Raw genomic sequence first — 23649 nt, 5'->3', positions numbered from 1 at the left:
AACTAAACAACTCAAGTCAACCCCATGGGAGCCTTTCTGCGTGGAGTTTGCATTTCCCATTTCCCTGGGTTTCCTATGGGTACTCTATCTTCCAGCCTGAGTCCAAAGACACATGTGTTAAACTAACTAGTGGTTCCAAGTTGAACATGAATATGAGACAGATAAAATGTTTAGAATGAAGCACGAAGTTTTCAGTGAGCAGTAAGAAAGAAAAAAAGTGCTGTGTCAACATTTACATATATTAATCTGTGTCTGTGTTTTGTTTTTCACCTTAATGTCAACATTAATTAATTTGGTGTGCTTTCTTATGTTCATCTTGTTAGACTTATTTTCTGAACCATAAAGGATAAAGATGTTCACATTTGAATTTAGCTATTTTACAATTAGGGCATTTTAGCACTTATGATTAAAAATGAATATTTTTGTGCATGTAATACTTTTTGGAGACACCCAGTCAAAAAAGATACAAATATTGTGAAAAATAAGATGTAATTTGCAAATAGACTTTCAGCAGTTCTGTTGAGAGTGTGTAGCTGACAGTGTAATCTAAACCAGCAGCCTGTTTACTCATAGTAACATGGTCAAAAACACTTGAGCACGGGTGACTGTGGCAGGATGCTGCAGGCACTTTATTCTCCAGCCTTATAGGACGGAAACCTCAATTATAGCAACTGAACTGATGTCTGCAGAGTAATAGCTGCCAATGGGCACTCCTTCAGGTGGCTTGGAGCTAGTTGTTGCACTTGGGGGCATAAACTAATAGACACGGACAGGATACTCCTGGCTGTAAATATGGCTCCATGGGAATTAATGCTACATTATCGTGTCCACATTTGTAATACCATATTGTATAAATATTTGCAAGCAAATAAAATATATTTTTATATAGAAATCATACTTTCAAGTTGCAACTATTTCCTAGTAGTACACCAATGCTGTACTAGAAATACAGATTGTAGGAAAAAATGAGTTTGTATTTTCTGCCTTCATAATTACATCAGCTTTCATGAGAACCCAGACACCACTGGGAGAAATAGCCCCAAACCATGACAGTGTCTCATTGGTTTTACAGATGACTGTAGACACTGTTGTACCTTTCTCCTCCTTCTTTTTAAAAATGGCACTGAGACCATTTCTGATGAGGTTTTCGTTAAAAAACAACAACAACAAAAAAACAAAAACAAAATACAGATGCATCTCTCAGGGCCTGTGTCAGCTCTTTGCTAGTTGTTGTTTACTAGTAGTTTGCACTTTCCTTAAATCTTTTTAAACTAATACTTACTATACATGACATTTCTCTGTAGTTTCCTTTGAATACCTTTGTCTATCGTCTGGTTAAGGTTGATTCTACACCATCACTACCACAACAAATGCTAATGGTGATGATATGCAATGCCATCTTCATCAATAAAAACTTCCTGATGCTCAGGTTCATTCATTATTATCAATTATACTGCATTTCTCATAAAAACAGGGGGGGCAGCAAGTTCCTCTAACTGTGACTCAGCTACATTCAACATCCTGCTGGACCTAAGACAGTTTGTACATAATTAATGGTATATAACTAATTAGAGAATTAATCAACATGGTCTGATAAGTCAAGTCTGACTGTGTGTGTGTGTGTGTGTGTGTGTGTGTGTGTGTGTGTGTGTGTGTGTGTGTGTGTATTTAGTTTAGCTATAACCCTACCCTGCTCTAACACTTACTGCCAGGTTCTGAGGTTTTTGAGCCAAAGTGTGCAGAGAATAAAGCAAATGGATAGTTTTCAATTTGACGTAGTACGACCATATAATTGAGAGCCGATTGTTTTAGAGGAGACACATTAGCATTTCCGAACATATCCCTCTACCCTTTATTTGCTCTATTACTATTTATGTCCTCTTATCTATTGCTCTATCCAATTCTTTGCTGAAGCAATGACTCGCTTCCCCCTGAAGGAGTCATTAATGTTTCATCTAATCTAATCTAACGTAATCTAGTAGATGTACATCTCGCAGAGGTAGTTCACGACCATGAAGATTTATGAGGATCTCTGACCTCAAACTGAAAGGGGACTTTGATAAGCAGTGGAAGGCAGCAAACTTAAGACCTGAAAATCAAGCTGGGACTGTTTGGGTTATTGGTTTAAACCGCTGCAAATTCAAGTGGAACAAGTGATCAAGGAAACCACTTGCATGAAATCTTTCCTTATTAAAATCCAATTAGAAAATTCTTAATGAACCTTGTGAATTTTGACAGTAGCTTTAATGAGTCTTAAAAGTTCTAAAGCTGCTTCGGGGCTATACTATTTTAGGAGAAAGCATCATTTGTTAATATACGCAACTGAGATTTAATCAGTGTATAATATTAGCTTTGTGCTTGCTCAACAAAAATCTGAACAGCTGCCTTTAAAAAAAAAAAAATCATGCGCCTTAGTTATCACGCCACTGATGTAATAGGCTTTATGTGAAAATGAATGATTAACCGAATCAGCAGTAAAGTGTAAAAAGTAGGCCAGAACGTCAAGTATAGACATCTACCCCCCAAAGGTTGTCTTTTCAGGACGTACTTATGTTTTGCCTTTCACTGTAACAGAGCCAATACTTTGACATTTGATGACAAACATAACTACAAGTATGACTTAAATGCAATGTGGTCAAATCACACTGATGCTGACACACTGCTGCTACAGAAGATGTTGAATAAAAATGCTCTGTCAAACCTTTTAAAGCAATTTTAGATTAATTAAATGTATTTTAGGCATTTTGAGTCTGTAAAACAGTGTTCATGGTGACAAACAGATTTTACATGATGCTGCATGCTTGGACCATGAAAAAAAAATTCTAAATGCACAAAAACTGCCCAAAGACAGAACTTTTCTTTTATTTCTTATATATGGGTTTGTGTGGCTCTTGCAAGAGCTCATTGTTGGCATGATGCCTACTTACTAAAGACACTGTTGAGGCCTTTTGGTGTTGCTGGCCAGTGCATTCATTCTTTCTTAACAATTTACCAGATTGATGATTTGGCTACTGCCAAAGTTTTTGCTCTCTCTCTCTCTCTGACTGGGTTATTTAGTTTTTTTTGTAGCCAAGTGACAGCCTCCCTCAACTGTGTTGACATTTCTTAGGGGGATGATATTTAAAATTACAGTGGCAATCTATAAATTGAACTACTGAAATCAACTTCAAATAGAAGTCAGTTAGATAGATGTCTGCTTCATCTTTGATGAAATATCAAATGAACGGTTCTCACCCGGTTGTGAAACTACCTGTCAGTAAACTGTCCAATAACTTTTGAGCCTCTGAAAATAAGAGATTTTGTATAAAAATGGCCAAAATTCCTAAAAGGTTCATGGAAATTTCAACTAAACCTATAAGTCAGCATTTCAATTACATATTGCATAAGGCTACTTCAAAATATATTGTATAGTGTATGTGTAATAAACAAATGCATGTATTTGTATATGACACATATGGTTATTTTGGTCATATTGCAGCAGACATACTAGATAGTCTCTTGTATATCTGTATTTCACTGATAAGTAAATAGTATACTAGTAATAGCTATTACCATCTGGAACCTCTACTGACAATGCTTTGCCAAAATTAAAATCTGATTTTTCTTTTTTTCCAGAAGGCTTTCATTAAAATTAAGCTCTCTCTGAAGATAGAGAAGAGTAATAACATACTCTCTACCAGATCCCACATGAAAAAACCCTCTAAATTTTCCTTTCAGTCAAATAAGGGGCTCAAATAAAAGCCTTCCCATCTTGCACCTGCATATCTTGTTAGATGATCAAGTTGCTATTACAACTCATGCTGAGGAGCTGCATAAGAAGCTTTAAATAATTAGGTTTCTTGCTGCCAACACGATTAAGTCCCTGCATGCTGTCATAGCTCTCTTAGAATTAGATTTTTTTTTCCTTTTTACCAAATTATTTTTTAAACTAATACCATGCTAATCATCATCACTTTTAAAACTTGGATTTTCAAGAACCCTTGGATACCCCATTTATGAATTAAAGAACCTCAGTAGTTCTAGAATATTTTGCGCCAATGGCGCACTAAAGAGGAAGCTAAAATTAAAACATAATATATTGCTTTGCTATAAGCTTCATTAGCACTACCTTGTTGCACTTTCAATCTGTCATGGTGTCTCTGGTTCAGACTGTATGCCAGGTTTGTCCCACTTTTCTCAGAAGAGTTGTTGGGTTTCCAAGCACCACTTTGGCCTGTGTCCCCAGTAAGATTAGTCAGCTGCTCCACACATGTGATGCACTTGGGTAGAAGGCTGTTTACATCCTTGGCCTGAAATGAGTAGCTTCCACAATGCTTTTCTTCGTTTTTCTTCAGTTGGCGGGGTTTTTTCTGGTTTTTATTTGTTTGCCAGTTAGTTGTGGTTTGCTCCACACAAAAATGATCAGTTTTCCTTCCTCACAAGTTTTTTCCACTTTCCTTGCCATCAATCACACTTTTAGGTGTCACACTGGGAAATGAACTTTTCTAATGTGCCACATAAGAAACTGTTGTAGAGGGCCGCACCAATAAGCTTTTAAAGAACTGAGTTCAGCTTCTTGTTCAGTCCCAGTTTCTTATGTGCCCCCATGGGAGAACTCATTTCCCACCTTTGTTCTGGGTAACTTGAAACTGAAAGGTGTGTCTGTAACTTACATAGTAATTTGAAAAAGTTACACATTGCAGTTACATATTGTGATAATACCTTATACTCAATACAAAATCCACTGATCCGCCTTAAAGGTGGAACAGACTACATCAGGTCACACCTTCAGTTTTTTTGTCCTTGAGTAAATAATTGCTAGTTTTGTTCTCTTTTTGATCAGGTAATGACAGTAAAGTACAGCCAATCCAAGCTTTGGTCCCAGTTGGTTCCCCCTGATTAAATTAAGTTATATATCTATTCATAAGAGCACAAGACTCACAATTCTTGCACCTTGTGTTGAGACCGATTTTGATTGATGTTTCTTTGACTAAATGATGGAAAACAATGAAATCAGGAGAACAGGAGCAGGCAGACAGAGTGAAGGATAGTCAAGTCAAGGGTATCAGTTATGACGCACTATCCAGGACATTTATACTCTAATTTGTCAGTCATCTGGGAGCCCTCTGTACTTGCATGTGTGTGTCACATTCAGAGGACAGTCTGTCGCCCAGGGGCCTCATGGGACCCTCGGGGGCCCTTCTTCTATTCCCACTCCAATTACAGTCCCGCCAGCTCTCTGTCACTGATGCACACACACCAACAGATAACAAAGGACTCGCACAGGCTGGAGGACACATACCTATATTAATAAACTCATCTCTTCCTGAGAGCTGTTGATGTGCATAATTGCACACCACTAAAAATAGCATTTAACTACAAAGCATGCCAAATGAGTGTGCAAATGTATGTGTGTGTGTGTGTGTGTGTGTGTGTGTGAGTGAGAGAGAGAGAGAGAGAGAAACTTGAATGTTATCAGCACTGCACCTCACAACAACAGCAATTCAGCCTTTTCTTGAGGAACTTTCTTTAACTTCCTGTCTTGTCTTGTACTGATTTGCATGATTCAAATACACATACAGCAGCTTCACCGGCTGACCAGCTGCTGGAACTGCCTGACACTAAACATTTTATCTGCACCTTGGCTTTCAGAAGTTCAGCTGCTGAATTCGGTCTTCCTGAAGTTTCGACATGAAAAGACGCAACGAGACAAGATGGCTGCCAAGTTGAATAAAAGAACCATTCATTACAGAGCAGGAGAGGGAGAGGGAGCAATCTCTCCTTTGAAAGTCACCAGGCTGAATCCAGGAAAACCAAAGGCTGTAATTAGACAGAGCCATTACAGCCTCACTTTGAATGTTGTGTGTGCGCGTGTTGTATTATGTTCTGGTGTGGATGTATGGACTGTAATTGTGTGTAAAAGGGAGACCAAGTGTGTGCATCCATACAGACAGATGTTAAACTGTCCAATGAGATTTTGCAGGGGTGTGATTTAGTTAGAAAAGTTTGGTGTGTGTATGTGTGCGTGCGTGTTATGCCTATCCTATATGTGACCTACAGGAAATGCTGCATATTTGGTAACCCTATACATGCCCAGCACACCTACACATGAGGTGGACGTCACGCTGAGAGCAATGATGCTGAAAGACTTTTGATAAAGGACAGCAGTAGGACAGAATCACACACACACACACACACACACACACACACACACACACACACACACACACACACACACACACACGAATAAGAAAACAAGTTAGTGGCTTTATGCAAGAGACAAGGGAATCAAACTCACTCTATAAACTGATTCAAAGTTGGGATTTGACTGTGCTTTGTTCACCATGACCAGAAAAACAGCTGCGAGAGACATTCGCTATTATGCTGTTGAGAACCAATGATAGTGAGTCAGTTCCTGGCACTGCTGTTACATGGTGCGCATCATCAATCTCTTTGCTTACATAACTTTGACACCGGAGCTTAGGTAAGTGTTGGATTCCTGTTTCACCGAGTGTCTTTAACCAAATTTTGTAGGACAATGCGCTTGGCTGTAATTCTGCTTTCACAACTTTGCCATTTTATGAAGGGCAGTTTGTGTTTTCTTCAGCCTTTTAAAAAAGAAAAAAATATTCCTAATACCAAAAATAAACATTTCTGGGTAACTTTCACAATATCTCAGGTTAACTGAACAATAATTAATATTGTCAATGTTTAATCGACAATGCTGAAAAACTAAAACAGACTGGTGACTTGCCCAGGGGGTGCTCCACTTTTTGCCCTATGATAGCCAAGTTAGCCTCCAGACCTCCCAAGGCAAAAGAATGTAGCCCGTTATCAATATATAAATAAAAAAACATATATTAAAAATACATGATATTTTTATGTTTAGAGAAGTAAACAAACAATTTAAAGTTCATTATTCTAATATGTAACATGAGCTGGATTTAAGATTTTGTGGATAATGGTTATTATAATAATGTTCACACAGCTGTCAAACTGCAAAGTCTATAAATAGACAGCTTCTTATATTGCACTGATATTTTAGGATGTTTAATTGCATATCAGTTTCATTTACACAGAGAAGCAGGAGTTGTTAAATGACACTGAAATGGTCATCGATATAAAATTAGACTTCACTAATGTGAGGCTAATGTCCAGTGTTATTATCTAAAGTTTGTTAATGCTTTGTTAATTATCTACCTCCACCTGAGCCAGGTACCAGGTAAAGTCACATGACTCCTCACTACTTCCCTGATGTTCAGGGTGTTTTTTGTTTCTGTTGTTTAGGAAGGCAACTTTGTTTCTTTTTTAATATTGTGTGTTATGTGGTATTTTGACTCCCCAGTGGATTGCACAGCTGTGTAGCTTTGCTGTAAATAGACTCATGTCATGTACAGTAACAGCTATCCAGATTTAAAAAGCTACATTTAAAAAAAGTCCCCCCAAATCCCCCCTCGCAGGCACCCTCTCATATACTCCCCTACACATTACTCAACTCCACTCTACTTGGCACCCACTCCTACTTCTGTGTGAAGTCTGCTTGCTGTATGAAGCCCACAACACACTCAGTGTTTTTGTATTGGAAAAGGACATTTCATTTCAGCTGAGCAGTGCAGCCCAATAAGTAAAGGTTACATAAAAAGCCAGACAAGCGGCCCTGTGTTCTTAAACAGGCAGGATGGTGGAGCACAGAACGACCAAACTCATTTCTGTTTTTTCTTGTTACTGAGCACTAGAAAAAAAACAGGAGAATGGGCGGTAAAGGAGATAAATGAATACATACTAACAGTTCAGCTTCTTGAGTCCATAGAGGCCAGGACTGCAGAGCCTTCATTCCACCACGCTCGGCCCTCACTCAAACTTAGGAGTTGAGCCAAGTCCAAGAACTGGTACTTTGTCTACATATGTCATCTCAGTAAAACCTTTTTTTTTTTTAAATATACATTTTTCTAGAGATGGATGTTGCATTTTTTCCACACCTCTCTGCTGCAACATGAGTCACTTAAAATTGAATCTATGGGACAATCCAGAACAGTGGATGTGCTAGAACAACGGCAAACCCAGACATCGGTTCCATCCTGACTCAAAGAGCTGGACCAGGGATCGTCAAAATGGTCTGAGCTGTAGGTTCAGTTAAATATCATTCTGTGTTTTCTACATGTATCAACAGAAGGGCACCAGTTGCAAGTGGAATAATTAACAAATCATGGAGGACGCCAATAAGGCCCATTTCCTGAACTCACCAGGAAAGTGTTTACTGAAGCTGAGGGTCAATTTCTTACATCTATAGCATGAGAAGTTCTATTTATAGCCACAGTTTAGCTTTACTTTTTGGAATCTCTCCATCTTTATGTCTTCTACATAAAGTCAGAAGACATAATGATGTGACTTTATTCTTGTAGCCGACTGCTGAATCCTCTTCAATCAGTCCTTTCGCTCACTGATACAGCATCAAAGTGACACAAAACTTTTAATGGCCTCCTGGGAAAACAACTATAACACACTGAGGGGGAAGACAGACAACATTTTTTTAATTTAACATGGTCCCCCTTTGCTCTTCACCAGTGAGAAGAAGAGATGTGATCTGTTCTATTTGGCCTATTAGCTCAGCTCTAGTGTTAAATAAAAAGGTGAACACTCCTTGGATTTATAATGCAGTACATCCTGTCATGCACCGTGTATGGGATTTACTCACTGTGTCAGCATACATGCTTCAATTCAGAGAGAAACTAAATAGTCCAGCAAAGGAAGGGAAGCAACCAGAAAGAGCCAACAGAGTCTAACAACTGTGATAAATTTAGTTTTCACATTAAAAAATTGCAAACAATGAAAACATTTTGCATTAAAAACTCCAGAGTCTTTTTTATAATTTTTTGCTCTTCCTACCTTCATTACGATGAAGAGGACCAGCGTGACAAAGACGTTGACTTGCGGGTGCCTCCAGGCTTGTGCATTTCCAATGTAGTCGAACTCCTCAGCGATGCCCTGTTTGGTCCAGGTTCGGTTGTCCAGTAGTGTCACCAAAGCCTCTTTCTGAGTCAGCTGCAAACCAATCAACATGCTTCATTCAGATTAAAATTCATTTAAAAACTTAAAAGGGGGAAAAAAAGAAAAACAGGCCAAGTTGGAGGATGGTCACAGACACTCACAGATACAATGCACATAAACAATCACTAGGTCAGTAAAAAACCCATGATTTCTCTGAGTTGCACTATCACTTTTTTTTTGTTCTTTGCATTTTGCATAAATCTAAATAAATTGAATAATTCATTATCTAAAAAAGACAGTGTGGAACAACAAAAGTGATAATGAAAGAAAACTTTGGTCACATGCGCCTAGAATTTTGTGCTAAAATCAAAATCATTACCCATTTCTCATCTTAATACCTCTTTTTAAGTGGTATTAAAAAGAAACAGCTGGAGGAAAGTTGTGCAATTAATGAGGTTACTTGGCAACATGTCAGGTAAAAAAAAAGGTCAGCAACATGACTGGGTATAAAAAGAGCATCTCAGACAGGCAGCGTTTCTCTGAAGTGAAGATGGGCAGAGGTTCAGCAGTCAGCAAAAGGATGCTGATGCATCCTTGGGTGAGATAGTGAAGTGTGAAGGTGCTTAGCTATAGATAATAGCACCTTATGAATATGTGGGTCTCTGGGCGAATAAGACTTGCACTTAAAAGTGAAAAAGTCCATTTATAGTTTCATAAAGTATTGATCAGTGGTACATAAAATCAAAAGATTTAGAGAATCTGGAGAACTCTCCATTTTGCAAAGTATTCCAACTTTTTCAGTATTGCAGGCATTGAGTATAAGAGCACAAAGTGAGCTGCAGCTTTTTAAAACTGACGGTGCACACTGGTGGGGATAACGCTGCCCACATCCACAAAGCTCACCAATGAAGAGGTTGTGAGTAAGACTAAGATACACAATTTTGAGTGTGCACTCCAAAGAGGAGTGGGCCAGTGTGGGCAGATTTAGAGCCATACAGGCCTGACTCACGGTCTCATTAGCGGCCAAGACCAAGCGACAGCGCATGTGTGTGTACTGTCGGTGTGTGTGCAACATCCTCTGATGCAGAGGCTATTCCCTTTCTAATACTGATAATTAAGACAGATGAAGTGAGTGATATTGGAGAGAAGCCACAAGCACACACTTGCGAGTCATCGCAGGAGCAAAAAGACAGTATGCTCATCCAATCCTCCAGGGTACACAGGTGACACACAAACACATCTGAACCTGCGCTGCACACATTAAAAAACAACTACACCCTGACATGAATGGTAATAAAGTTGTTATTTATTGATCTAAGTTGGCTCACAAACACAGTGAGACATGAAAATCATGGTTAGATGGATACATCTGAATGCACTCAGGGCCTGCACAGTGACACTTACTGCACATAAATTACAACACAAAAAATGCAGTGGACACATAACATAAATTTTAAATATAATACAATATCATACCATAATGGTCCATAATGCCCCAGGCTTTCTTTTACATCCACTGTAATAGTTGCAGGGTGTTGAGTATATGTAATAAAAATAATATATGTTGAATGAAATTGGGGAACGTACTTTTCCAGCCATAAACTGTCCAAAGCCAGGAGGAAATGTGAGGGTAGAAAGGACTAAAGTGACCAGTGCTGGATACAGCAGACGTCTAAAAGTGGAAGAAAGACAAGGAGAGAAACAGTAAAAGAGATTTAAAAAGCAGGCACAATCGATGTGTGACACTTAAATAGGCTTGGTGATAAAGCTGTGCTTTCTTTGATTACATAAAGTCTGCACATTTGTGAGTACATGACGACGTTCCTGTTAGCACCGCTTCAGACAACTCAATTAACGCTATTTATCCCAATATTTGTACAAATGTCCAACAATGTTTAACCTTTCGTTTTACAGGATCCTGTCGGGGGAGCAGATTTTATTGCGGCTACTGAGCAGGTCTGTGCTCAGCTTTCAGTGTCATGTGAAAGAGAAAATCTTCTAGGTCTTTTGTAGGATTTTGTTACCCCTTTTAATCCAATCGTGTATCATCTTCGATACATGAGTTTTTGAGACTTTTATATAGTGAGATTTTTTTAACCTGATTTTTGTTTCTAAGAAAAATAGGAGCCACATATGAGGACATTCGTTTAATATTTTGTTAGAACAGTAGCAGTATAATGTCCTCGTAAGTGGATATCAGGCCCTTGTAGTGGAAAATTGAGTATTTTGGTCTAAATAACCCAAAATGTGATGTCCACAAATGTGGACACCAGGTCCTAGGAGGTTAATGGCACAATTTATTAAAATTTAAAATTGTAAAAATTTGGTTCAAATTAAAACGAATATGTGCAAATTAATATTTAATTTCTTTTAAAAAGATTTAAGGTTCAATAAATGCTCCATTTTCTAAAAAAATGAATTTTCTGGCAATGATTTCATGGTTGAGATATTACAGGGTTAAAAAAGAAAAAATCAAGTTACAAATCAAATAAGCTGCTCTCATTTGTCCATAATGTTCCTTGACACTGATCAAGAACAGGTCACGTACATCATAATGCTCCCAAATAAAGAAAAAAAAAATAAAAAAAAGAGCATTTCTGCTATTTTGTCTGACATCTGATGCTACATAAACTTATTTTAATATTACAAACCCTAAAAATTCCTGATCTGAATTTGGCTTTTACAAGTAAAAGGACTGATTCTTATATAGCGCTTTCGACTCTCCAGGAGTACTCAAAGTGCTCTGTACAAGATGCCACATTCACCGTCTTCTACGCTGTTAAGTGCTTTCTAGCTACCATTCACACTCCGCTGGATGCAATGTTACACGATGTGCTTATTTTATTTTTTTTATTTTATTAATTCAGTAGTGGACAGGTACTATTAACAAAAAATCTAATTATAATCAGTACCTAATACCCATTTATAAACTTCTGACTGTTTTTTTTTTAGGGTGAGATAATCACATAGCAGCAATTCAACACATTTCAGTATGTAGGCATGCTCAAGACGACCTGCTGAAGTTTAAACTGAGCACCAGAATGGGGAAGAAAGGTGATTTAAGTGACTTTGAATGGCATGGATGTTGGTGCCAAATGACCTGAGCAACTCATTTAAAGTAGTGAGATTTGCCCACTAAATGATCTCTAGAGTTTATATTATCCACCAAGCAGCAGTTCTCTCTGTGAATCTGGTTTGTTGATGAACTCTGAGTTCATAGGAAGTCACCTGTCAACTGTTTACAACCAAGGTTTGCAGAGAAACAAGGATGTACAACATGCTGGATTTTGAAGCAGATGGCCTAGCGCGAGCAGAACACCACACCAGGTAGCATTCTGGTCAGCTAAGAACAGGAAACCGAGGCTACAGTTCACACAGGCTCTCCAAAATTGAACTACAGAAGAATGGAAAAACACTGCCTGGTATGATGACTCTCGATTTCTGCTAAGTAGCTTTAGTAAGTTTGTGGTGGAACGGGAGATTGTTATTGTCGTTTTGAGCACATTCATTTATTCTCATTCCCAGAGGGTCATGAAATTGCAACTTTCATTAAAGTTGCAATTTCAAATAAACCACCCACACATTACTACAAAGCAATTACAGTATTAACCAATTATCAAACACTATTTCTGCATTACTTTGGCCAATTCTAAAAACTATTAACTAAAATTTAATCAACTTACATTTTCCCCATTTTCAAATGATGGTTATTGTACAATGTTATCCTGACAGTTGACACAAGTTTAAAGTAACAATGCACCATGCTTTCTGCTTTACATAGAAAAAAAAAAACGATCAGATGTTACTATATCACTTGAGAAAATGCAGTGAATATTCTTTCTGGTATGTACTTTGTATGCACCCATTGCTTTATTAAGGTGATTATACTTACTTTTTCATTAGAAATTTGTTGATGACCTTCTGTTTCCTCATGAACTGGACAATGAGTCGGTTCATGTAGACAAACAAAGCCCCACCGAAACCACTGGCAATACTGCAGACAGAGAAAACGAGTAGGACTATTTTTTTCCCTTTCCCCACCCGGTATAATGCATCAAATCAAAACAGAATGGAATAAATTTGTTTAAGTGTAAACAAAGTAAAACATCAACGCATCGAGTGCAACATTTTTCTCACTTGATCCACCTCCATAGGGTGTCCCCAGTGCATTTGGCAACAATAAAAACAATGAAAATGTAATGAGTTTCTAATCGACTGGAGATGGTTGCTGGTAATAAGTGCAAATGTAATTCTGTAAAGTTGTGGGGAACAGGAAAACAAAGAAATATGGGAATGGAGGAAAAAAGAGAAAGTACACAAAACATGTGGGAGGCATATACTGTAGACGGAGAGAAATAAAGACGAGCATGGAAAAAAATGAACAGGGAGTCAGAGGCATGAGACAGTAGGAATAAAAGAGCGAGAACACTGTCAGATGGGGATTTGTGGGGGAGTCTCAGACAAAGCGGAAAAAGAGGTTTATATAAGCGCGCATTTAGAAGCTTGGTGGGAGTCCTCTTTATGGGAGTGAGAGCCAAAGAAAGCAGAGAAAAGGTGGCGAGAAAGAATAGACTCAGACAGCTACGCAGACAACCTAATGCTTAGAAATTTATCCTCTTGCATTATTAATTCCATCAAATACCTTTGAATAAGTAATGAACAGGATGATGAGGGAGTATTTGCCTCTTTGGCACAGCTGAGGAAAAACCAGCACATCTACCTTTTCATGCGCTTTGTATGGTACACGTAAAAAAACAAAAAAAACAAAAAACCAAACAAACTGTGTCCTCTGTGTGTGTGTTTGGGTGGGGGTTAAGTGTTGGAATCTGGGCTTGTGCTCATGATTAAAACAAGGGTGAGTGTACCGTTTGAGGACAAGAAGGTGTTAAAGCTATGATCAGGCGATGGTGTACAGACGTATGTATGACTCAATAAATTAACGTAGCATTAAGTGAATTAAAAATAATAATAAAAAAAAATACAGGGCCTTCATTTATGAAAGGTTTTTCTGTATTTATATACATTTGCAGAGATTCATTCAGACCCATTCATTCAATGCATTTTCATTCTACATTCCTTCCATATTCAATTCTTTTACTTAATTTTTCAGTTATTATTGTAGACAACTTTACTTCATCATGCAAATGAGTCAGCTGTCACACAGGGGAAACGCTGCGCTCATTGGTTGACTGATCCTTACAAGTAAAATAAGTTAAGATACAATATACAGGGTGGGCCATTTATATGGATACACCGTAATAACATGGGAATGGTTGGTGATATTAAAGTCCTCTTTGTGGCACATTAGTATATGTGAGGGGGCAAACTCCTCAAGATGGGTGGTGACCATGGTGGCCATTTAGAAGTCGGCCATCTTGGATGCAACTTTTGTTTTTTCAATAGGAAGAGAGCCATGTGACACATCAAACTTATTGGTAACGTCACAAGAAAAACAATGGTGTGCTTGGTTTCAACGTAACTTTATTCTTTCATGAGTTATTTACAAGTTTCTCTTTGTTCACAGCCATTGACTTGTCGAAGAGGTTAACACGTGAGGAGCGGATCGAAATTGTGTTGATATCTGGTGAACGCAGTAACCGGGTCATTGCAGCAGATTTCAATGCAAGACACCCTACAAGACCACCCATCTCCCATGCTACAGTTAGCAAACTGCTTGCTAAGTTTCGTGAAACTGGTTCAGTGTTGGATTTGCCAAAATGTGGACGCAAGAAAACTGTCACTAATGAAGAAACATCAGTGGCTGTCCTAGCTTCATTCAGCAAGAGCCCACAGCGTAGCACTCGCCGCATGTCACTGGAGAGTGGCATTAGTGGAACATCCCTTCGGCAGATATTAGCTACTCACAAATGGCACCTTTACAAACTCCAGCTACTGCAGCATCTCAACGAGGATGACCCAGATCGGCGCACAGAATTTGCAGAATGGGTAAAACAAAAATTGGAACAGGACCCTCAGTTCACGCAGAAGAGTTTGTTCAGTGATGAGGCAAACTTTTATGTGAATGGTGAAGTTAACAAACAAAACCACCAGTATTGGTCTGACACTAACCCACATTGGATGGATCGCTCCAAGACTGTTGGAACAACAAAAGTGATGGTTTGGTGTGGTACATGGGGGTTAAGGGGGTAAAGCTGGCACGTTCCCTGAGTTTTTCCAGCAAGATGGTGCACCACCACATTATGGGTGCCAGGTCCGAGCATTCCTAGATGAACAGTTTCCTGAAAAGTGGATTGGTCATCGTGGGCCAGTTGAATGGCCCCCAAGCTCTCCCGATCTGACCCCCTTAGACTTTTATCTTTGGGGTCATCTGAAGGAAATTGTCTATGGTGTGAAGATACGAGATGTGCAGCACCTGAAACTACGGATACTGGATGCCTGTGCTGGCATTTCTCCTGCGGTGTTGCTATCAGTGTGTGAAGAGTGGGAGAAGAGGGTTGCATTGACAATCCAACACAATGGGCAGCACATTGAACACATTTTATAAGTGGTCAGAAACTTGTAAATAACTCATGAAAGAAGAAAGTTACGTTGAAACCAAGCACACCATTGTGTTTCTTGTGACATTACCAATAAGTTTGATGTGTCACATGGCTCTCTTCCTATTGAAAAAGTTGTATCCAAGATGGCCGACTTTTAAATGGCCACCATGGTCACCACCCATCTTGAGGAGTTTGCCCCCTCACATATACTAATGTGCCACAAACAGGACTTTAATATCACCAACCATTCCCATGTTATTACAGTGTATCCATATAAATGGCCCACCCTGTACTTTAAAATGAAGGCCCACATTCAAGTAATGTTAGAGAAGGTGAAAATAATGGAGCCTGTCAGTATTACTTAGTTTCATAATAATGGTTAATGATTTCTACTGATATGCATCTCTGATTTTCTTTTAATTTTTTTCTGTTAATTTCAACTGTATTTTTATTTATTGAGTTATTCACTTCTCCTAATTTTGGATTTTTTAGTCTGCAACACCAGAAAAGAAATTGCAACAATTTGCTTTATAAATAATTTGCCTAATTGGCTGTTTGTCAACAAATCCATTAATTGTTTCTGTGGTTAGGCTTTTGTGCCGATTACAAGAAAATTTCTGAAATGTAAATAACATATCACTCATTTTTTAAAATATGATCTCACATTTTCATTGTACATTTTTGGGAAAATGAATCCATTTTTCGACAATTTTTTTATTTTCTGATTTTCTGTTGCTCATTGGAGGAAGTCGTCAGCAGAATAGTTTATAATAAAAGTAATCACCCTCCTGTCGGCCTACAAAAAGTCCAGGTACACACATTATGGACACATATACATGTGCAGCCTTCACATGTTGAGGTGACCCTCTCCCTCCTAAAACAGTAAACTGTAAACAGTAAGTAGAGTAGTGTGTGACTCTTCAAAGACATGCCCTTGGCAGCATGTAGCACACACCAAACTCTTCCTGGCCTAGTTGACTGAGACACTGACCGACTTTCCCTGCTTGACAGCTACTGGCAGGGGAAGATGGAAACTACAACGATACACACACACACACACACACACACACACACACACACACACACACACACACACACACACACACACACACAAATCTGCCAGTGTGCACATACAGACTCACAAAGTGTAAAACTAGAACTAAGCACTCTGCTGCCTTCTCTGGAGACAGTGTACTGTATGTGCAAGCCACTGATGCAGTGGTGGGTGTTAAAGCCTCCGGACAAAAAAAAAAAAACCCAACTAAATATGAAAGAAAAAAAAAACCCCCAAAGGATGAAGAACAAGATGACGACCCCCGCCCCCCCCAAAAAAAAGAAAGAAAGAGAGGGATTGTCTTCTCAAGATAAGTTACACAAGTTACACACAGGCACACGCTTTCATCTGAAAAAGAAGGACAGAGTATGGAGCAAGAGCACCCCCTCCAAACTCTCAACCAGCTTCCTTCTAGGAGCCCGTGGTCTCTTTCACAGGCACAGAAGAGCCCTCAGGCTAGGACAGGATAAAATAAGACGTCCCTCAGTGCGCTGGCAACTGTTGCAAGCTGAATAATCCATGTTAGGTGACTCACGCAGTCCACCCCGAGGTAACACCTTCACAAGCTACAGTAAGTGGATCTCCTGAATAATGTCTGAATTTATGAGGCAATCATAATAAATGGGAATACCTGTTAGCGCAACCAGGTGGACAAAACTGACTCAGAGTGGATGAATTTATTTGAATTTTTTTGTGAAACAAGCTAGTTTCCATTTTCTTACTAATATTGGTTGACAATCAGCTTTTTATTCATTTAGGCTTGGTCTTATTTACAGTACGGACCTGCTGGGTAATGTCTAATTGATGAGTTGTTGTTTTTTTTAAACTCTCTGTCTCTCTTCCACAGCATGTCTTTATCCTTTATGGGGCAGGGATAGCTCAGTAGGTAAAGTGGTCGCCCCATGATCGGAAGGTCGGCGGTTCGAATCCACTTAACGGCTACCCTGAGGTACCCCTGAGCAAGGTACCGTCCCTACACACTGCTCCCCGGGCGCCTGCTTAGTGGGCTGCCCACTGCTTCACTGAGTGAATGGGTCAAATGCAGAGAAAAACAAGTAATTTCCCCATGGGGATCAATAAAGTATCTATTATTATTATTATTATTATTATCCTGTCTTCTTTCTCTCACCCAACCGGTCACATCAGATGGCCCCGCTCCTCCCTGAGCCTGGTTCTGCCGGAGGTTTCTTCCTGTTAAAAGGGAGTTTTTTCTTCCCACTGTCGCCAAAGTGCTTGCTCATAGGGGGTCATATGATTGTTGGGTTTTTCTCTGTATCTATTATTGTACAATCTACTGTGCAATATAAAGCGCCTTTAGGCAACTGCTGTTGTGATTTGGTGCTATATAAATAAAATTGAATTGAAACCAACTTCAGCATCTTAACCAACTTACCCAATGACAGCGAAGGCAGGAAGCTCCTGGAGGTCAAAGGGAAAGTCTAATCGGAAGCGGGTTTTAAACAGAGCTGTGATGGTCTCTGGAGAAAGAGAGAGAGGACAAGCCACTGTATCACTGAACAGACCTCAAAGTCATTAAGCGAGGTTAAAAACAGGTCTTCTAAACACATATAGGGCAATAAATAAAATATATTAAAGCTACTGATGCACCACTGACTGATCTGACTGATGGAAGGAGTAAAAAGGAAAACTTCAGCTTACTGTGGAGGTGATGACCAAAAAATGGTAAATGGCCTGTATTTGTATAGCGCCTTACTAGTCCTAAAGGACCCCAAAGCGCTTTACACATCCAGTCACACCCATTCACACACACATTCACATACTGGTGATGGCAAGCTACATTGTAGCCACAGCCACCCTGGGGTGCACTGACAGAGGCGAGGCTGCCAGACACTGGCGCCACCGGGCCCTCTGACCACCACCAGTAGGCAACGGGTGGTGTCTTGCCCAAGGACACAACGACCGAGACTGTCCAAGCCAGGGCTCGAACCGGCAACCTTTCGATTACAAGGCCAAATCCCAACTCTTGAACCACGATCGCCCCAAAACTCCAAACCTCACAAAACCTGACCACATTAAACAACTGGTGGGAGAAAAGGCTGTGAAAAACTAAACCACTAACAGGATCCTGGAAATCCCAAAGAAGTTTGGACGCCTGCCACTGAGAACTTCTCAGTTTACTGTTTTGGTAGGATGAAAATTCTATTTTTAGCACCTCCAGTGTTGCAGCAAGTCTTTGTCCTTTACTCAGAATATTATTTAGACTTGCACACATGTAACTAGTAAAATAATGACAGAGCTTCATTTATACACAGATTAAAAACCCCATTGCCCCCAGGCTCAAGAGGTATGTAACACTCCAAGAGCCAAACCTGCAAATATCAACATCCACAGAAACCTTAGTATCTCAGCTATATCCTCATATAAACCATTTCTACAACCACCAAACGCAGCGAAAACAAGCAATGATTAAAAGAACAGTTACTTAAATGCGCAAAAGTCCGCTAAACACACACAACCGAGCCAAGAAATCTCCAGACTTCAGGTAGCCATGAAAACAATGGCTAGTTTGCTTGCAGGGCTCTCTCACGCATTCCAAAACACCAAGTTTCACCATGCTCCAACCAAAATTCACTAGACAAGCTGCAAAAGAAGACCACAAAAATGTCACTGTGATTCTATTGGCTCAACCGATTAAAAAGAGGTGTCAATCATGCAAATTGGCCAATAGAGGCCTAGGCTACAGCCCCTCAGAGTTTAAATCGCAAGAGGCCATTTAAACTCACCAGGGTGCAAGACAGAAAGGGCTCGCTGACTGGGAATGTGTGGTTAATTCTTCAAAAATATTCAAAAGACAAGCATTTCTAAGCATGGTAATGAAGTTAAATCATTTCTGCTGTTTAAAAAAACAGCAGAAATTCTACTCGTATATGGTGTCCAAGGTGCGCCAAAACTGGACATCCTGTATAACACCTGGACATTTATTTATTAAAAGTCCTGCAATTTTTCACAGTTTCACTTTGGAAGCATAAATCTTTGTTTATAAATTGATTTCTGCTTTTCTGGATTACAGTGTCAATTAAAGCATATTTTAAAAAGGGTTATATGCTAGAAATTATTTGCTATTATATTGTATGTTATATGCTAAAAAATTATATCACAAAAGACTGCAAAAGACTGGACTAAGTGTTCCTAATAAAGTGCTTATACTGTCTTATACTAAGTACAATGAACACATCAGTCTTACCTTCATCTCTGTTCCAAACAGCTAATACCCTGAAGATGAAGGCACTGAAAGTGGCAGCAAAGAAGCCCCTCCAATAGTTCCTCACAGCAAAGAATGTGGAAGTTACTTCAATACTGAACAGCACACCTTAAACACACAAACACCACAAGGCATGAGCACTGACATTTAAAAAATGCACAAACAAGTGAAATGGACTTCTCTTGACATGCAGTTCTTCATGTAACACTCAACAACAACATTTCCTTGCATTACACACAGATGAATTTGTTCGCCAGCGTCTGTATTCAGACATGATCTCCATTTTTGGAAATGTCATTTACCTCAGTTAGCTCAGGCTTAGCAAGATGAATTCATGGTGGGGTGGAAGCACAGGCTGAAGAAAAATCTGCTAGAAGCTAAATAAATTATGTCACTGATACAAAGGCGTGTAGTGTGCTCCAAGGCTGTACCAGGGCTCTAAATTTAACATGAGATGATACGAGGGTGTACAGAAAGAGAATACCTCCGCAAAAGAACATCTCCCATGAAACAGCACTGATTGCTCCATCCATTTCAGCAACATGCAGCCCATTATATGTTAAGTGGGTTACACATTGTAAAAGTTATACAGTGCTTACACATTTAGCTCATTACAGAGTGCCACAGGCTTCAGGTACTACATCACGTTTGCTTTAGACTCACCTCCTATGGGGGCAGCGAAACAGCAACCAACTCCCACGGCACAGGCTGCTGCCAGCATCTCTATGTTCCTCGACTCATTCTGAAACCACACAGTGGTTAGATTTCAGTCACCAGCAGTCATTCAACAGCAACCACAACAACAACAACAAAAGCGAAAAGGAAAGAAGTGAGTCAATTCATTACATTTTTTCTATGACACACTTTTAATAAGACACCTAAGCAAAAAAAAAAGCATCCACATTTTTGTCATGTCACAGCATTATTCCAAAATGGTTTCACCTACACCCTCCATATACATGCTCCATAATGATGAAGTGAAAAAGGTTTGCTTAAATTAATTTTTTTATCAACTAAAAAAAAAAAAAAAAAAAACCCCTCCTCCTCCTACTCATAACAACAACAACAACAACAACAATAATAATAATCAACAATTAACAAGCAAAGTAAAATATTCCTAAATCAAAGCAAAATTGAATTTCAAATGAGTACAAAACAAATTGGATGTCTTAAAAACAAAAAAAGTCAAAAAATATTTTAAAACAATACCATGGATATATGAAAATCATTTTTTATATTTTAAATTAAACAGTAATAATATTAATGAAGGATCATATAATGAGCTGTGTCGTAAGACAGAAAGACAGTGGGAAAGGGACAATCATGCTGCATGAGCGCGGGATGGACTGTGGTGCATTATGGGAATGGAGGTTTTTTTCCTTTCTTTTTGACACTTCTGGTCTTATTTACCTTCATTCCTATGAGACCGATGTCCTTCAAGCAGCATGGCAGTGGTAAAGGAAAGTTACTGCGTGTTTTACTTTCACAACAGAATATTTTATGTGGAAAAGTTGGTGTGGACGAGAAGGTGCGTGTAAGGCTTAATATTTAGTAAAACAAAGGAAACTTCAGAGAATTTTCCTCTGTGAATGACAAGTAGGGATGCATGGATTATGAATTGTGAATTATTCTGAGCAGATTCCAGGATTGCACATGCAACTTTCTCTGATGCAGATTTTTGTAGTCTTTATTTTGTTTGTCTCATTTCTCCTGTTATCCCACCAAAACATACACAAAAAAAAACCCACTGAAAAAAAACGTTTTTCAGTCTATCAAACATTTTTTGAACATTTAGAAGAAACCATGCATGCATGAGGCTTAGTTACTCCAAGTTCAGAAAGTTACTGCTTATCTCCGTTGTCACAGATTTTATTTTAAACTGATAAAATTCAGTTTACCTGTAGATTCAAACAAATTCAATCTACTTTCAAAGACATAAAAAGGATAAAGTAGAAATTAGTTTTTTAGATGTTTTGGCTTCATTCATCCTTCCTGCAACTCAAAGGCATGATGCCAATACCGCCATGCTTCACTATAACAGCTGCGGTGATGCGCTACACATTATGCCTGGACTTCTCCCCAAACAGTTCCACTATTGTCTCGTCAGAACAGATGATCTCCTCCCTAATGGACTCGCTTAAAGTACTCTGAGTGAACTATCCTTTGCCCTACTGTATACTGAGAGAGGTCTATGGAGCAGCTCTACCATGACTGATGATACAAGATGGTCCTCTGTTTTGCAAGTTCTCCATCTTTTGGAGGACTTCTAAAAATCTGCTGGAGTTACCTTTGTGTTCTTGGACACTTCCCAATCCACAGTGTTCTGTTTGGCCATTACAGACCAAGTGGCCTCCAATCGACTTCTAGACAAATCTGAAGTAAAACTAAAGTTCCACTAAAGTACTTAAAGAAGAACAGACTTGCTGTTTTTATTTCTAATAAAACATAAATAATAAATGCAGATAAAGTAAATTCTCAGTTCATTTTCACTAGACTCAAATATTGTTGGGTATGAATAGTACACACAGTGGCTTTGATAAAGCTTTACAAATGCTAATAAAAGAGAGTGTGTTTTTGCTCTTCTCTTTCTCCTCTCTTTTAGTCTTTAACTGTATTTGAACAGTGGGTTATGCATGTATGTATGGGCTTACATAAGAAATAAAAAAAAAAAATCTTTTAATGGAGCCTGACTAATAATTTTAAGGTGAAACAAATGGGGAAAAAACTTTATTTCTAGGCTTAAAACTAGTGCTGTCAGCGCTAATCTTGTTAAAACAGCACGCCGTCAACGCGTTAGCGCATTATCGCATTAATGCGTTAGCGTTCAGCCCCATGCACGGGGCGATCTGCGCTAACTCGTTAATGGAGATTTGCGGCGTTAATGCGGTTATGGTATTAGCGTCATTTTAACGAGATCAATGCTGACAGCACTACTTACAGCATGTTTTGTTGACTGGATAGTGGAATAAGTAACAAATGGAGCTCAGTAAATCAGTTTGACTGTAGCTGTAGGGATGAAGGAATGTTCATGCTGGGAATTTTGCAGCTGAATTACCTTAATCCCTGTAACACCGGGCTCCTACAGGAAGCATGGGAGTAAGAGACACAAGTTAAGCTAGCAAAGAACAAATGCAAGAGTCTTTTTCATTACTGCCTAAACTCGCTGTGTGATGCTACAAGACTCAAGAAACCGAGTCCCCGGTGTTTTAACATTAAACTCAACATTTCCTCCGCTGACATTTACAGCTCAAGTAAAACGCATTTTATCTTATAATATCTAATCAAATGCCAGCTGTATTCAAACAAGAGTACTCAATGTGTATGGGAAAAATATGAAGTGCAAAAAAGAAAAAAGAAAAAGCTGTTGTTTTTTTTTTTTTAAAGTATGGCACTCTGAAACAGAAAGGTAATTTTTACAGCCTGCAGGTTGCATTAGCATACTGTACTTCAACCACTAGAGAGGACCAGATACTGCTGCAAAGGGACTCTTCACACATCCACACAGGCAAATACACACTCAGCATTAATATGCCATAAAATGCGTGACAACACTCTGGAGGGATGGAGAGCAGGATGGAATAACAGAGGGTTACAGGTAGACTATTTAATGAGGCCCATGATAGGGTTTTCAGAAGAGACTAATATAAAGGAAGAGAGGCAGATGGAAAATTTAACAGAAAAATAAATAGTGGTACGAGAGGGAAAATAATGGCGTGGAGGGGCAGAATGCATTGAATGACGGTTGTAAACTAATTACTGCTGCTACATTTAAATTGGCTGGATGTAAAAGTCAGAACAGACCGGAACTGTTTGTTTTCACGTATACGGACATACGCAAAAGCAAAGAGCATTTTTACTACTTTTCATCTTCACCTGAAGTGAAATCAGATAATGAAATGCGAATT

General features: G+C 38.9%; 1 protein-coding gene across 1 annotated transcript in view; it reads right to left on the bottom strand.

Moving 5' to 3' along the window:
- The window catches only part of LOC146618307 (chloride channel protein 2-like), a 172972-nt gene that overhangs the window by 55227 nt on the left and 94096 nt on the right, over positions 1 to 23649 (bottom strand). Inside the window, exons 8-15 of the mRNA XM_085371678.1 lie at positions 22800 to 22823; positions 21155 to 21178; positions 20408 to 20486; positions 19727 to 19852; positions 17915 to 17999; positions 12860 to 12961; positions 10555 to 10639; positions 8866 to 9021 (exon numbers count right to left, since the gene is read on the bottom strand). Coding sequence (XP_085227804.1) covers positions 8866 to 9021; positions 10555 to 10639; positions 12860 to 12961; positions 17915 to 17999; positions 19727 to 19852; positions 20408 to 20486; positions 21155 to 21178; positions 22800 to 22823 — 681 coding nt within the window. The remainder of the gene's footprint in view (positions 1 to 8865; positions 9022 to 10554; positions 10640 to 12859; positions 12962 to 17914; positions 18000 to 19726; positions 19853 to 20407; positions 20487 to 21154; positions 21179 to 22799; positions 22824 to 23649) is intronic.

The sequence above is a fragment of the Diplotaxodon limnothrissa genome, linkage group LG14 (assembly GCF_057381915.1).
Source record: "Diplotaxodon limnothrissa isolate DT_005_m linkage group LG14, D_limnothrissa_male_GT1.1, whole genome shotgun sequence".
Taxonomy (NCBI): Eukaryota; Metazoa; Chordata; class Actinopteri; order Cichliformes; family Cichlidae; genus Diplotaxodon; species Diplotaxodon limnothrissa.
This window is presented reverse-complemented; position numbering and strand designations above follow the sequence as displayed.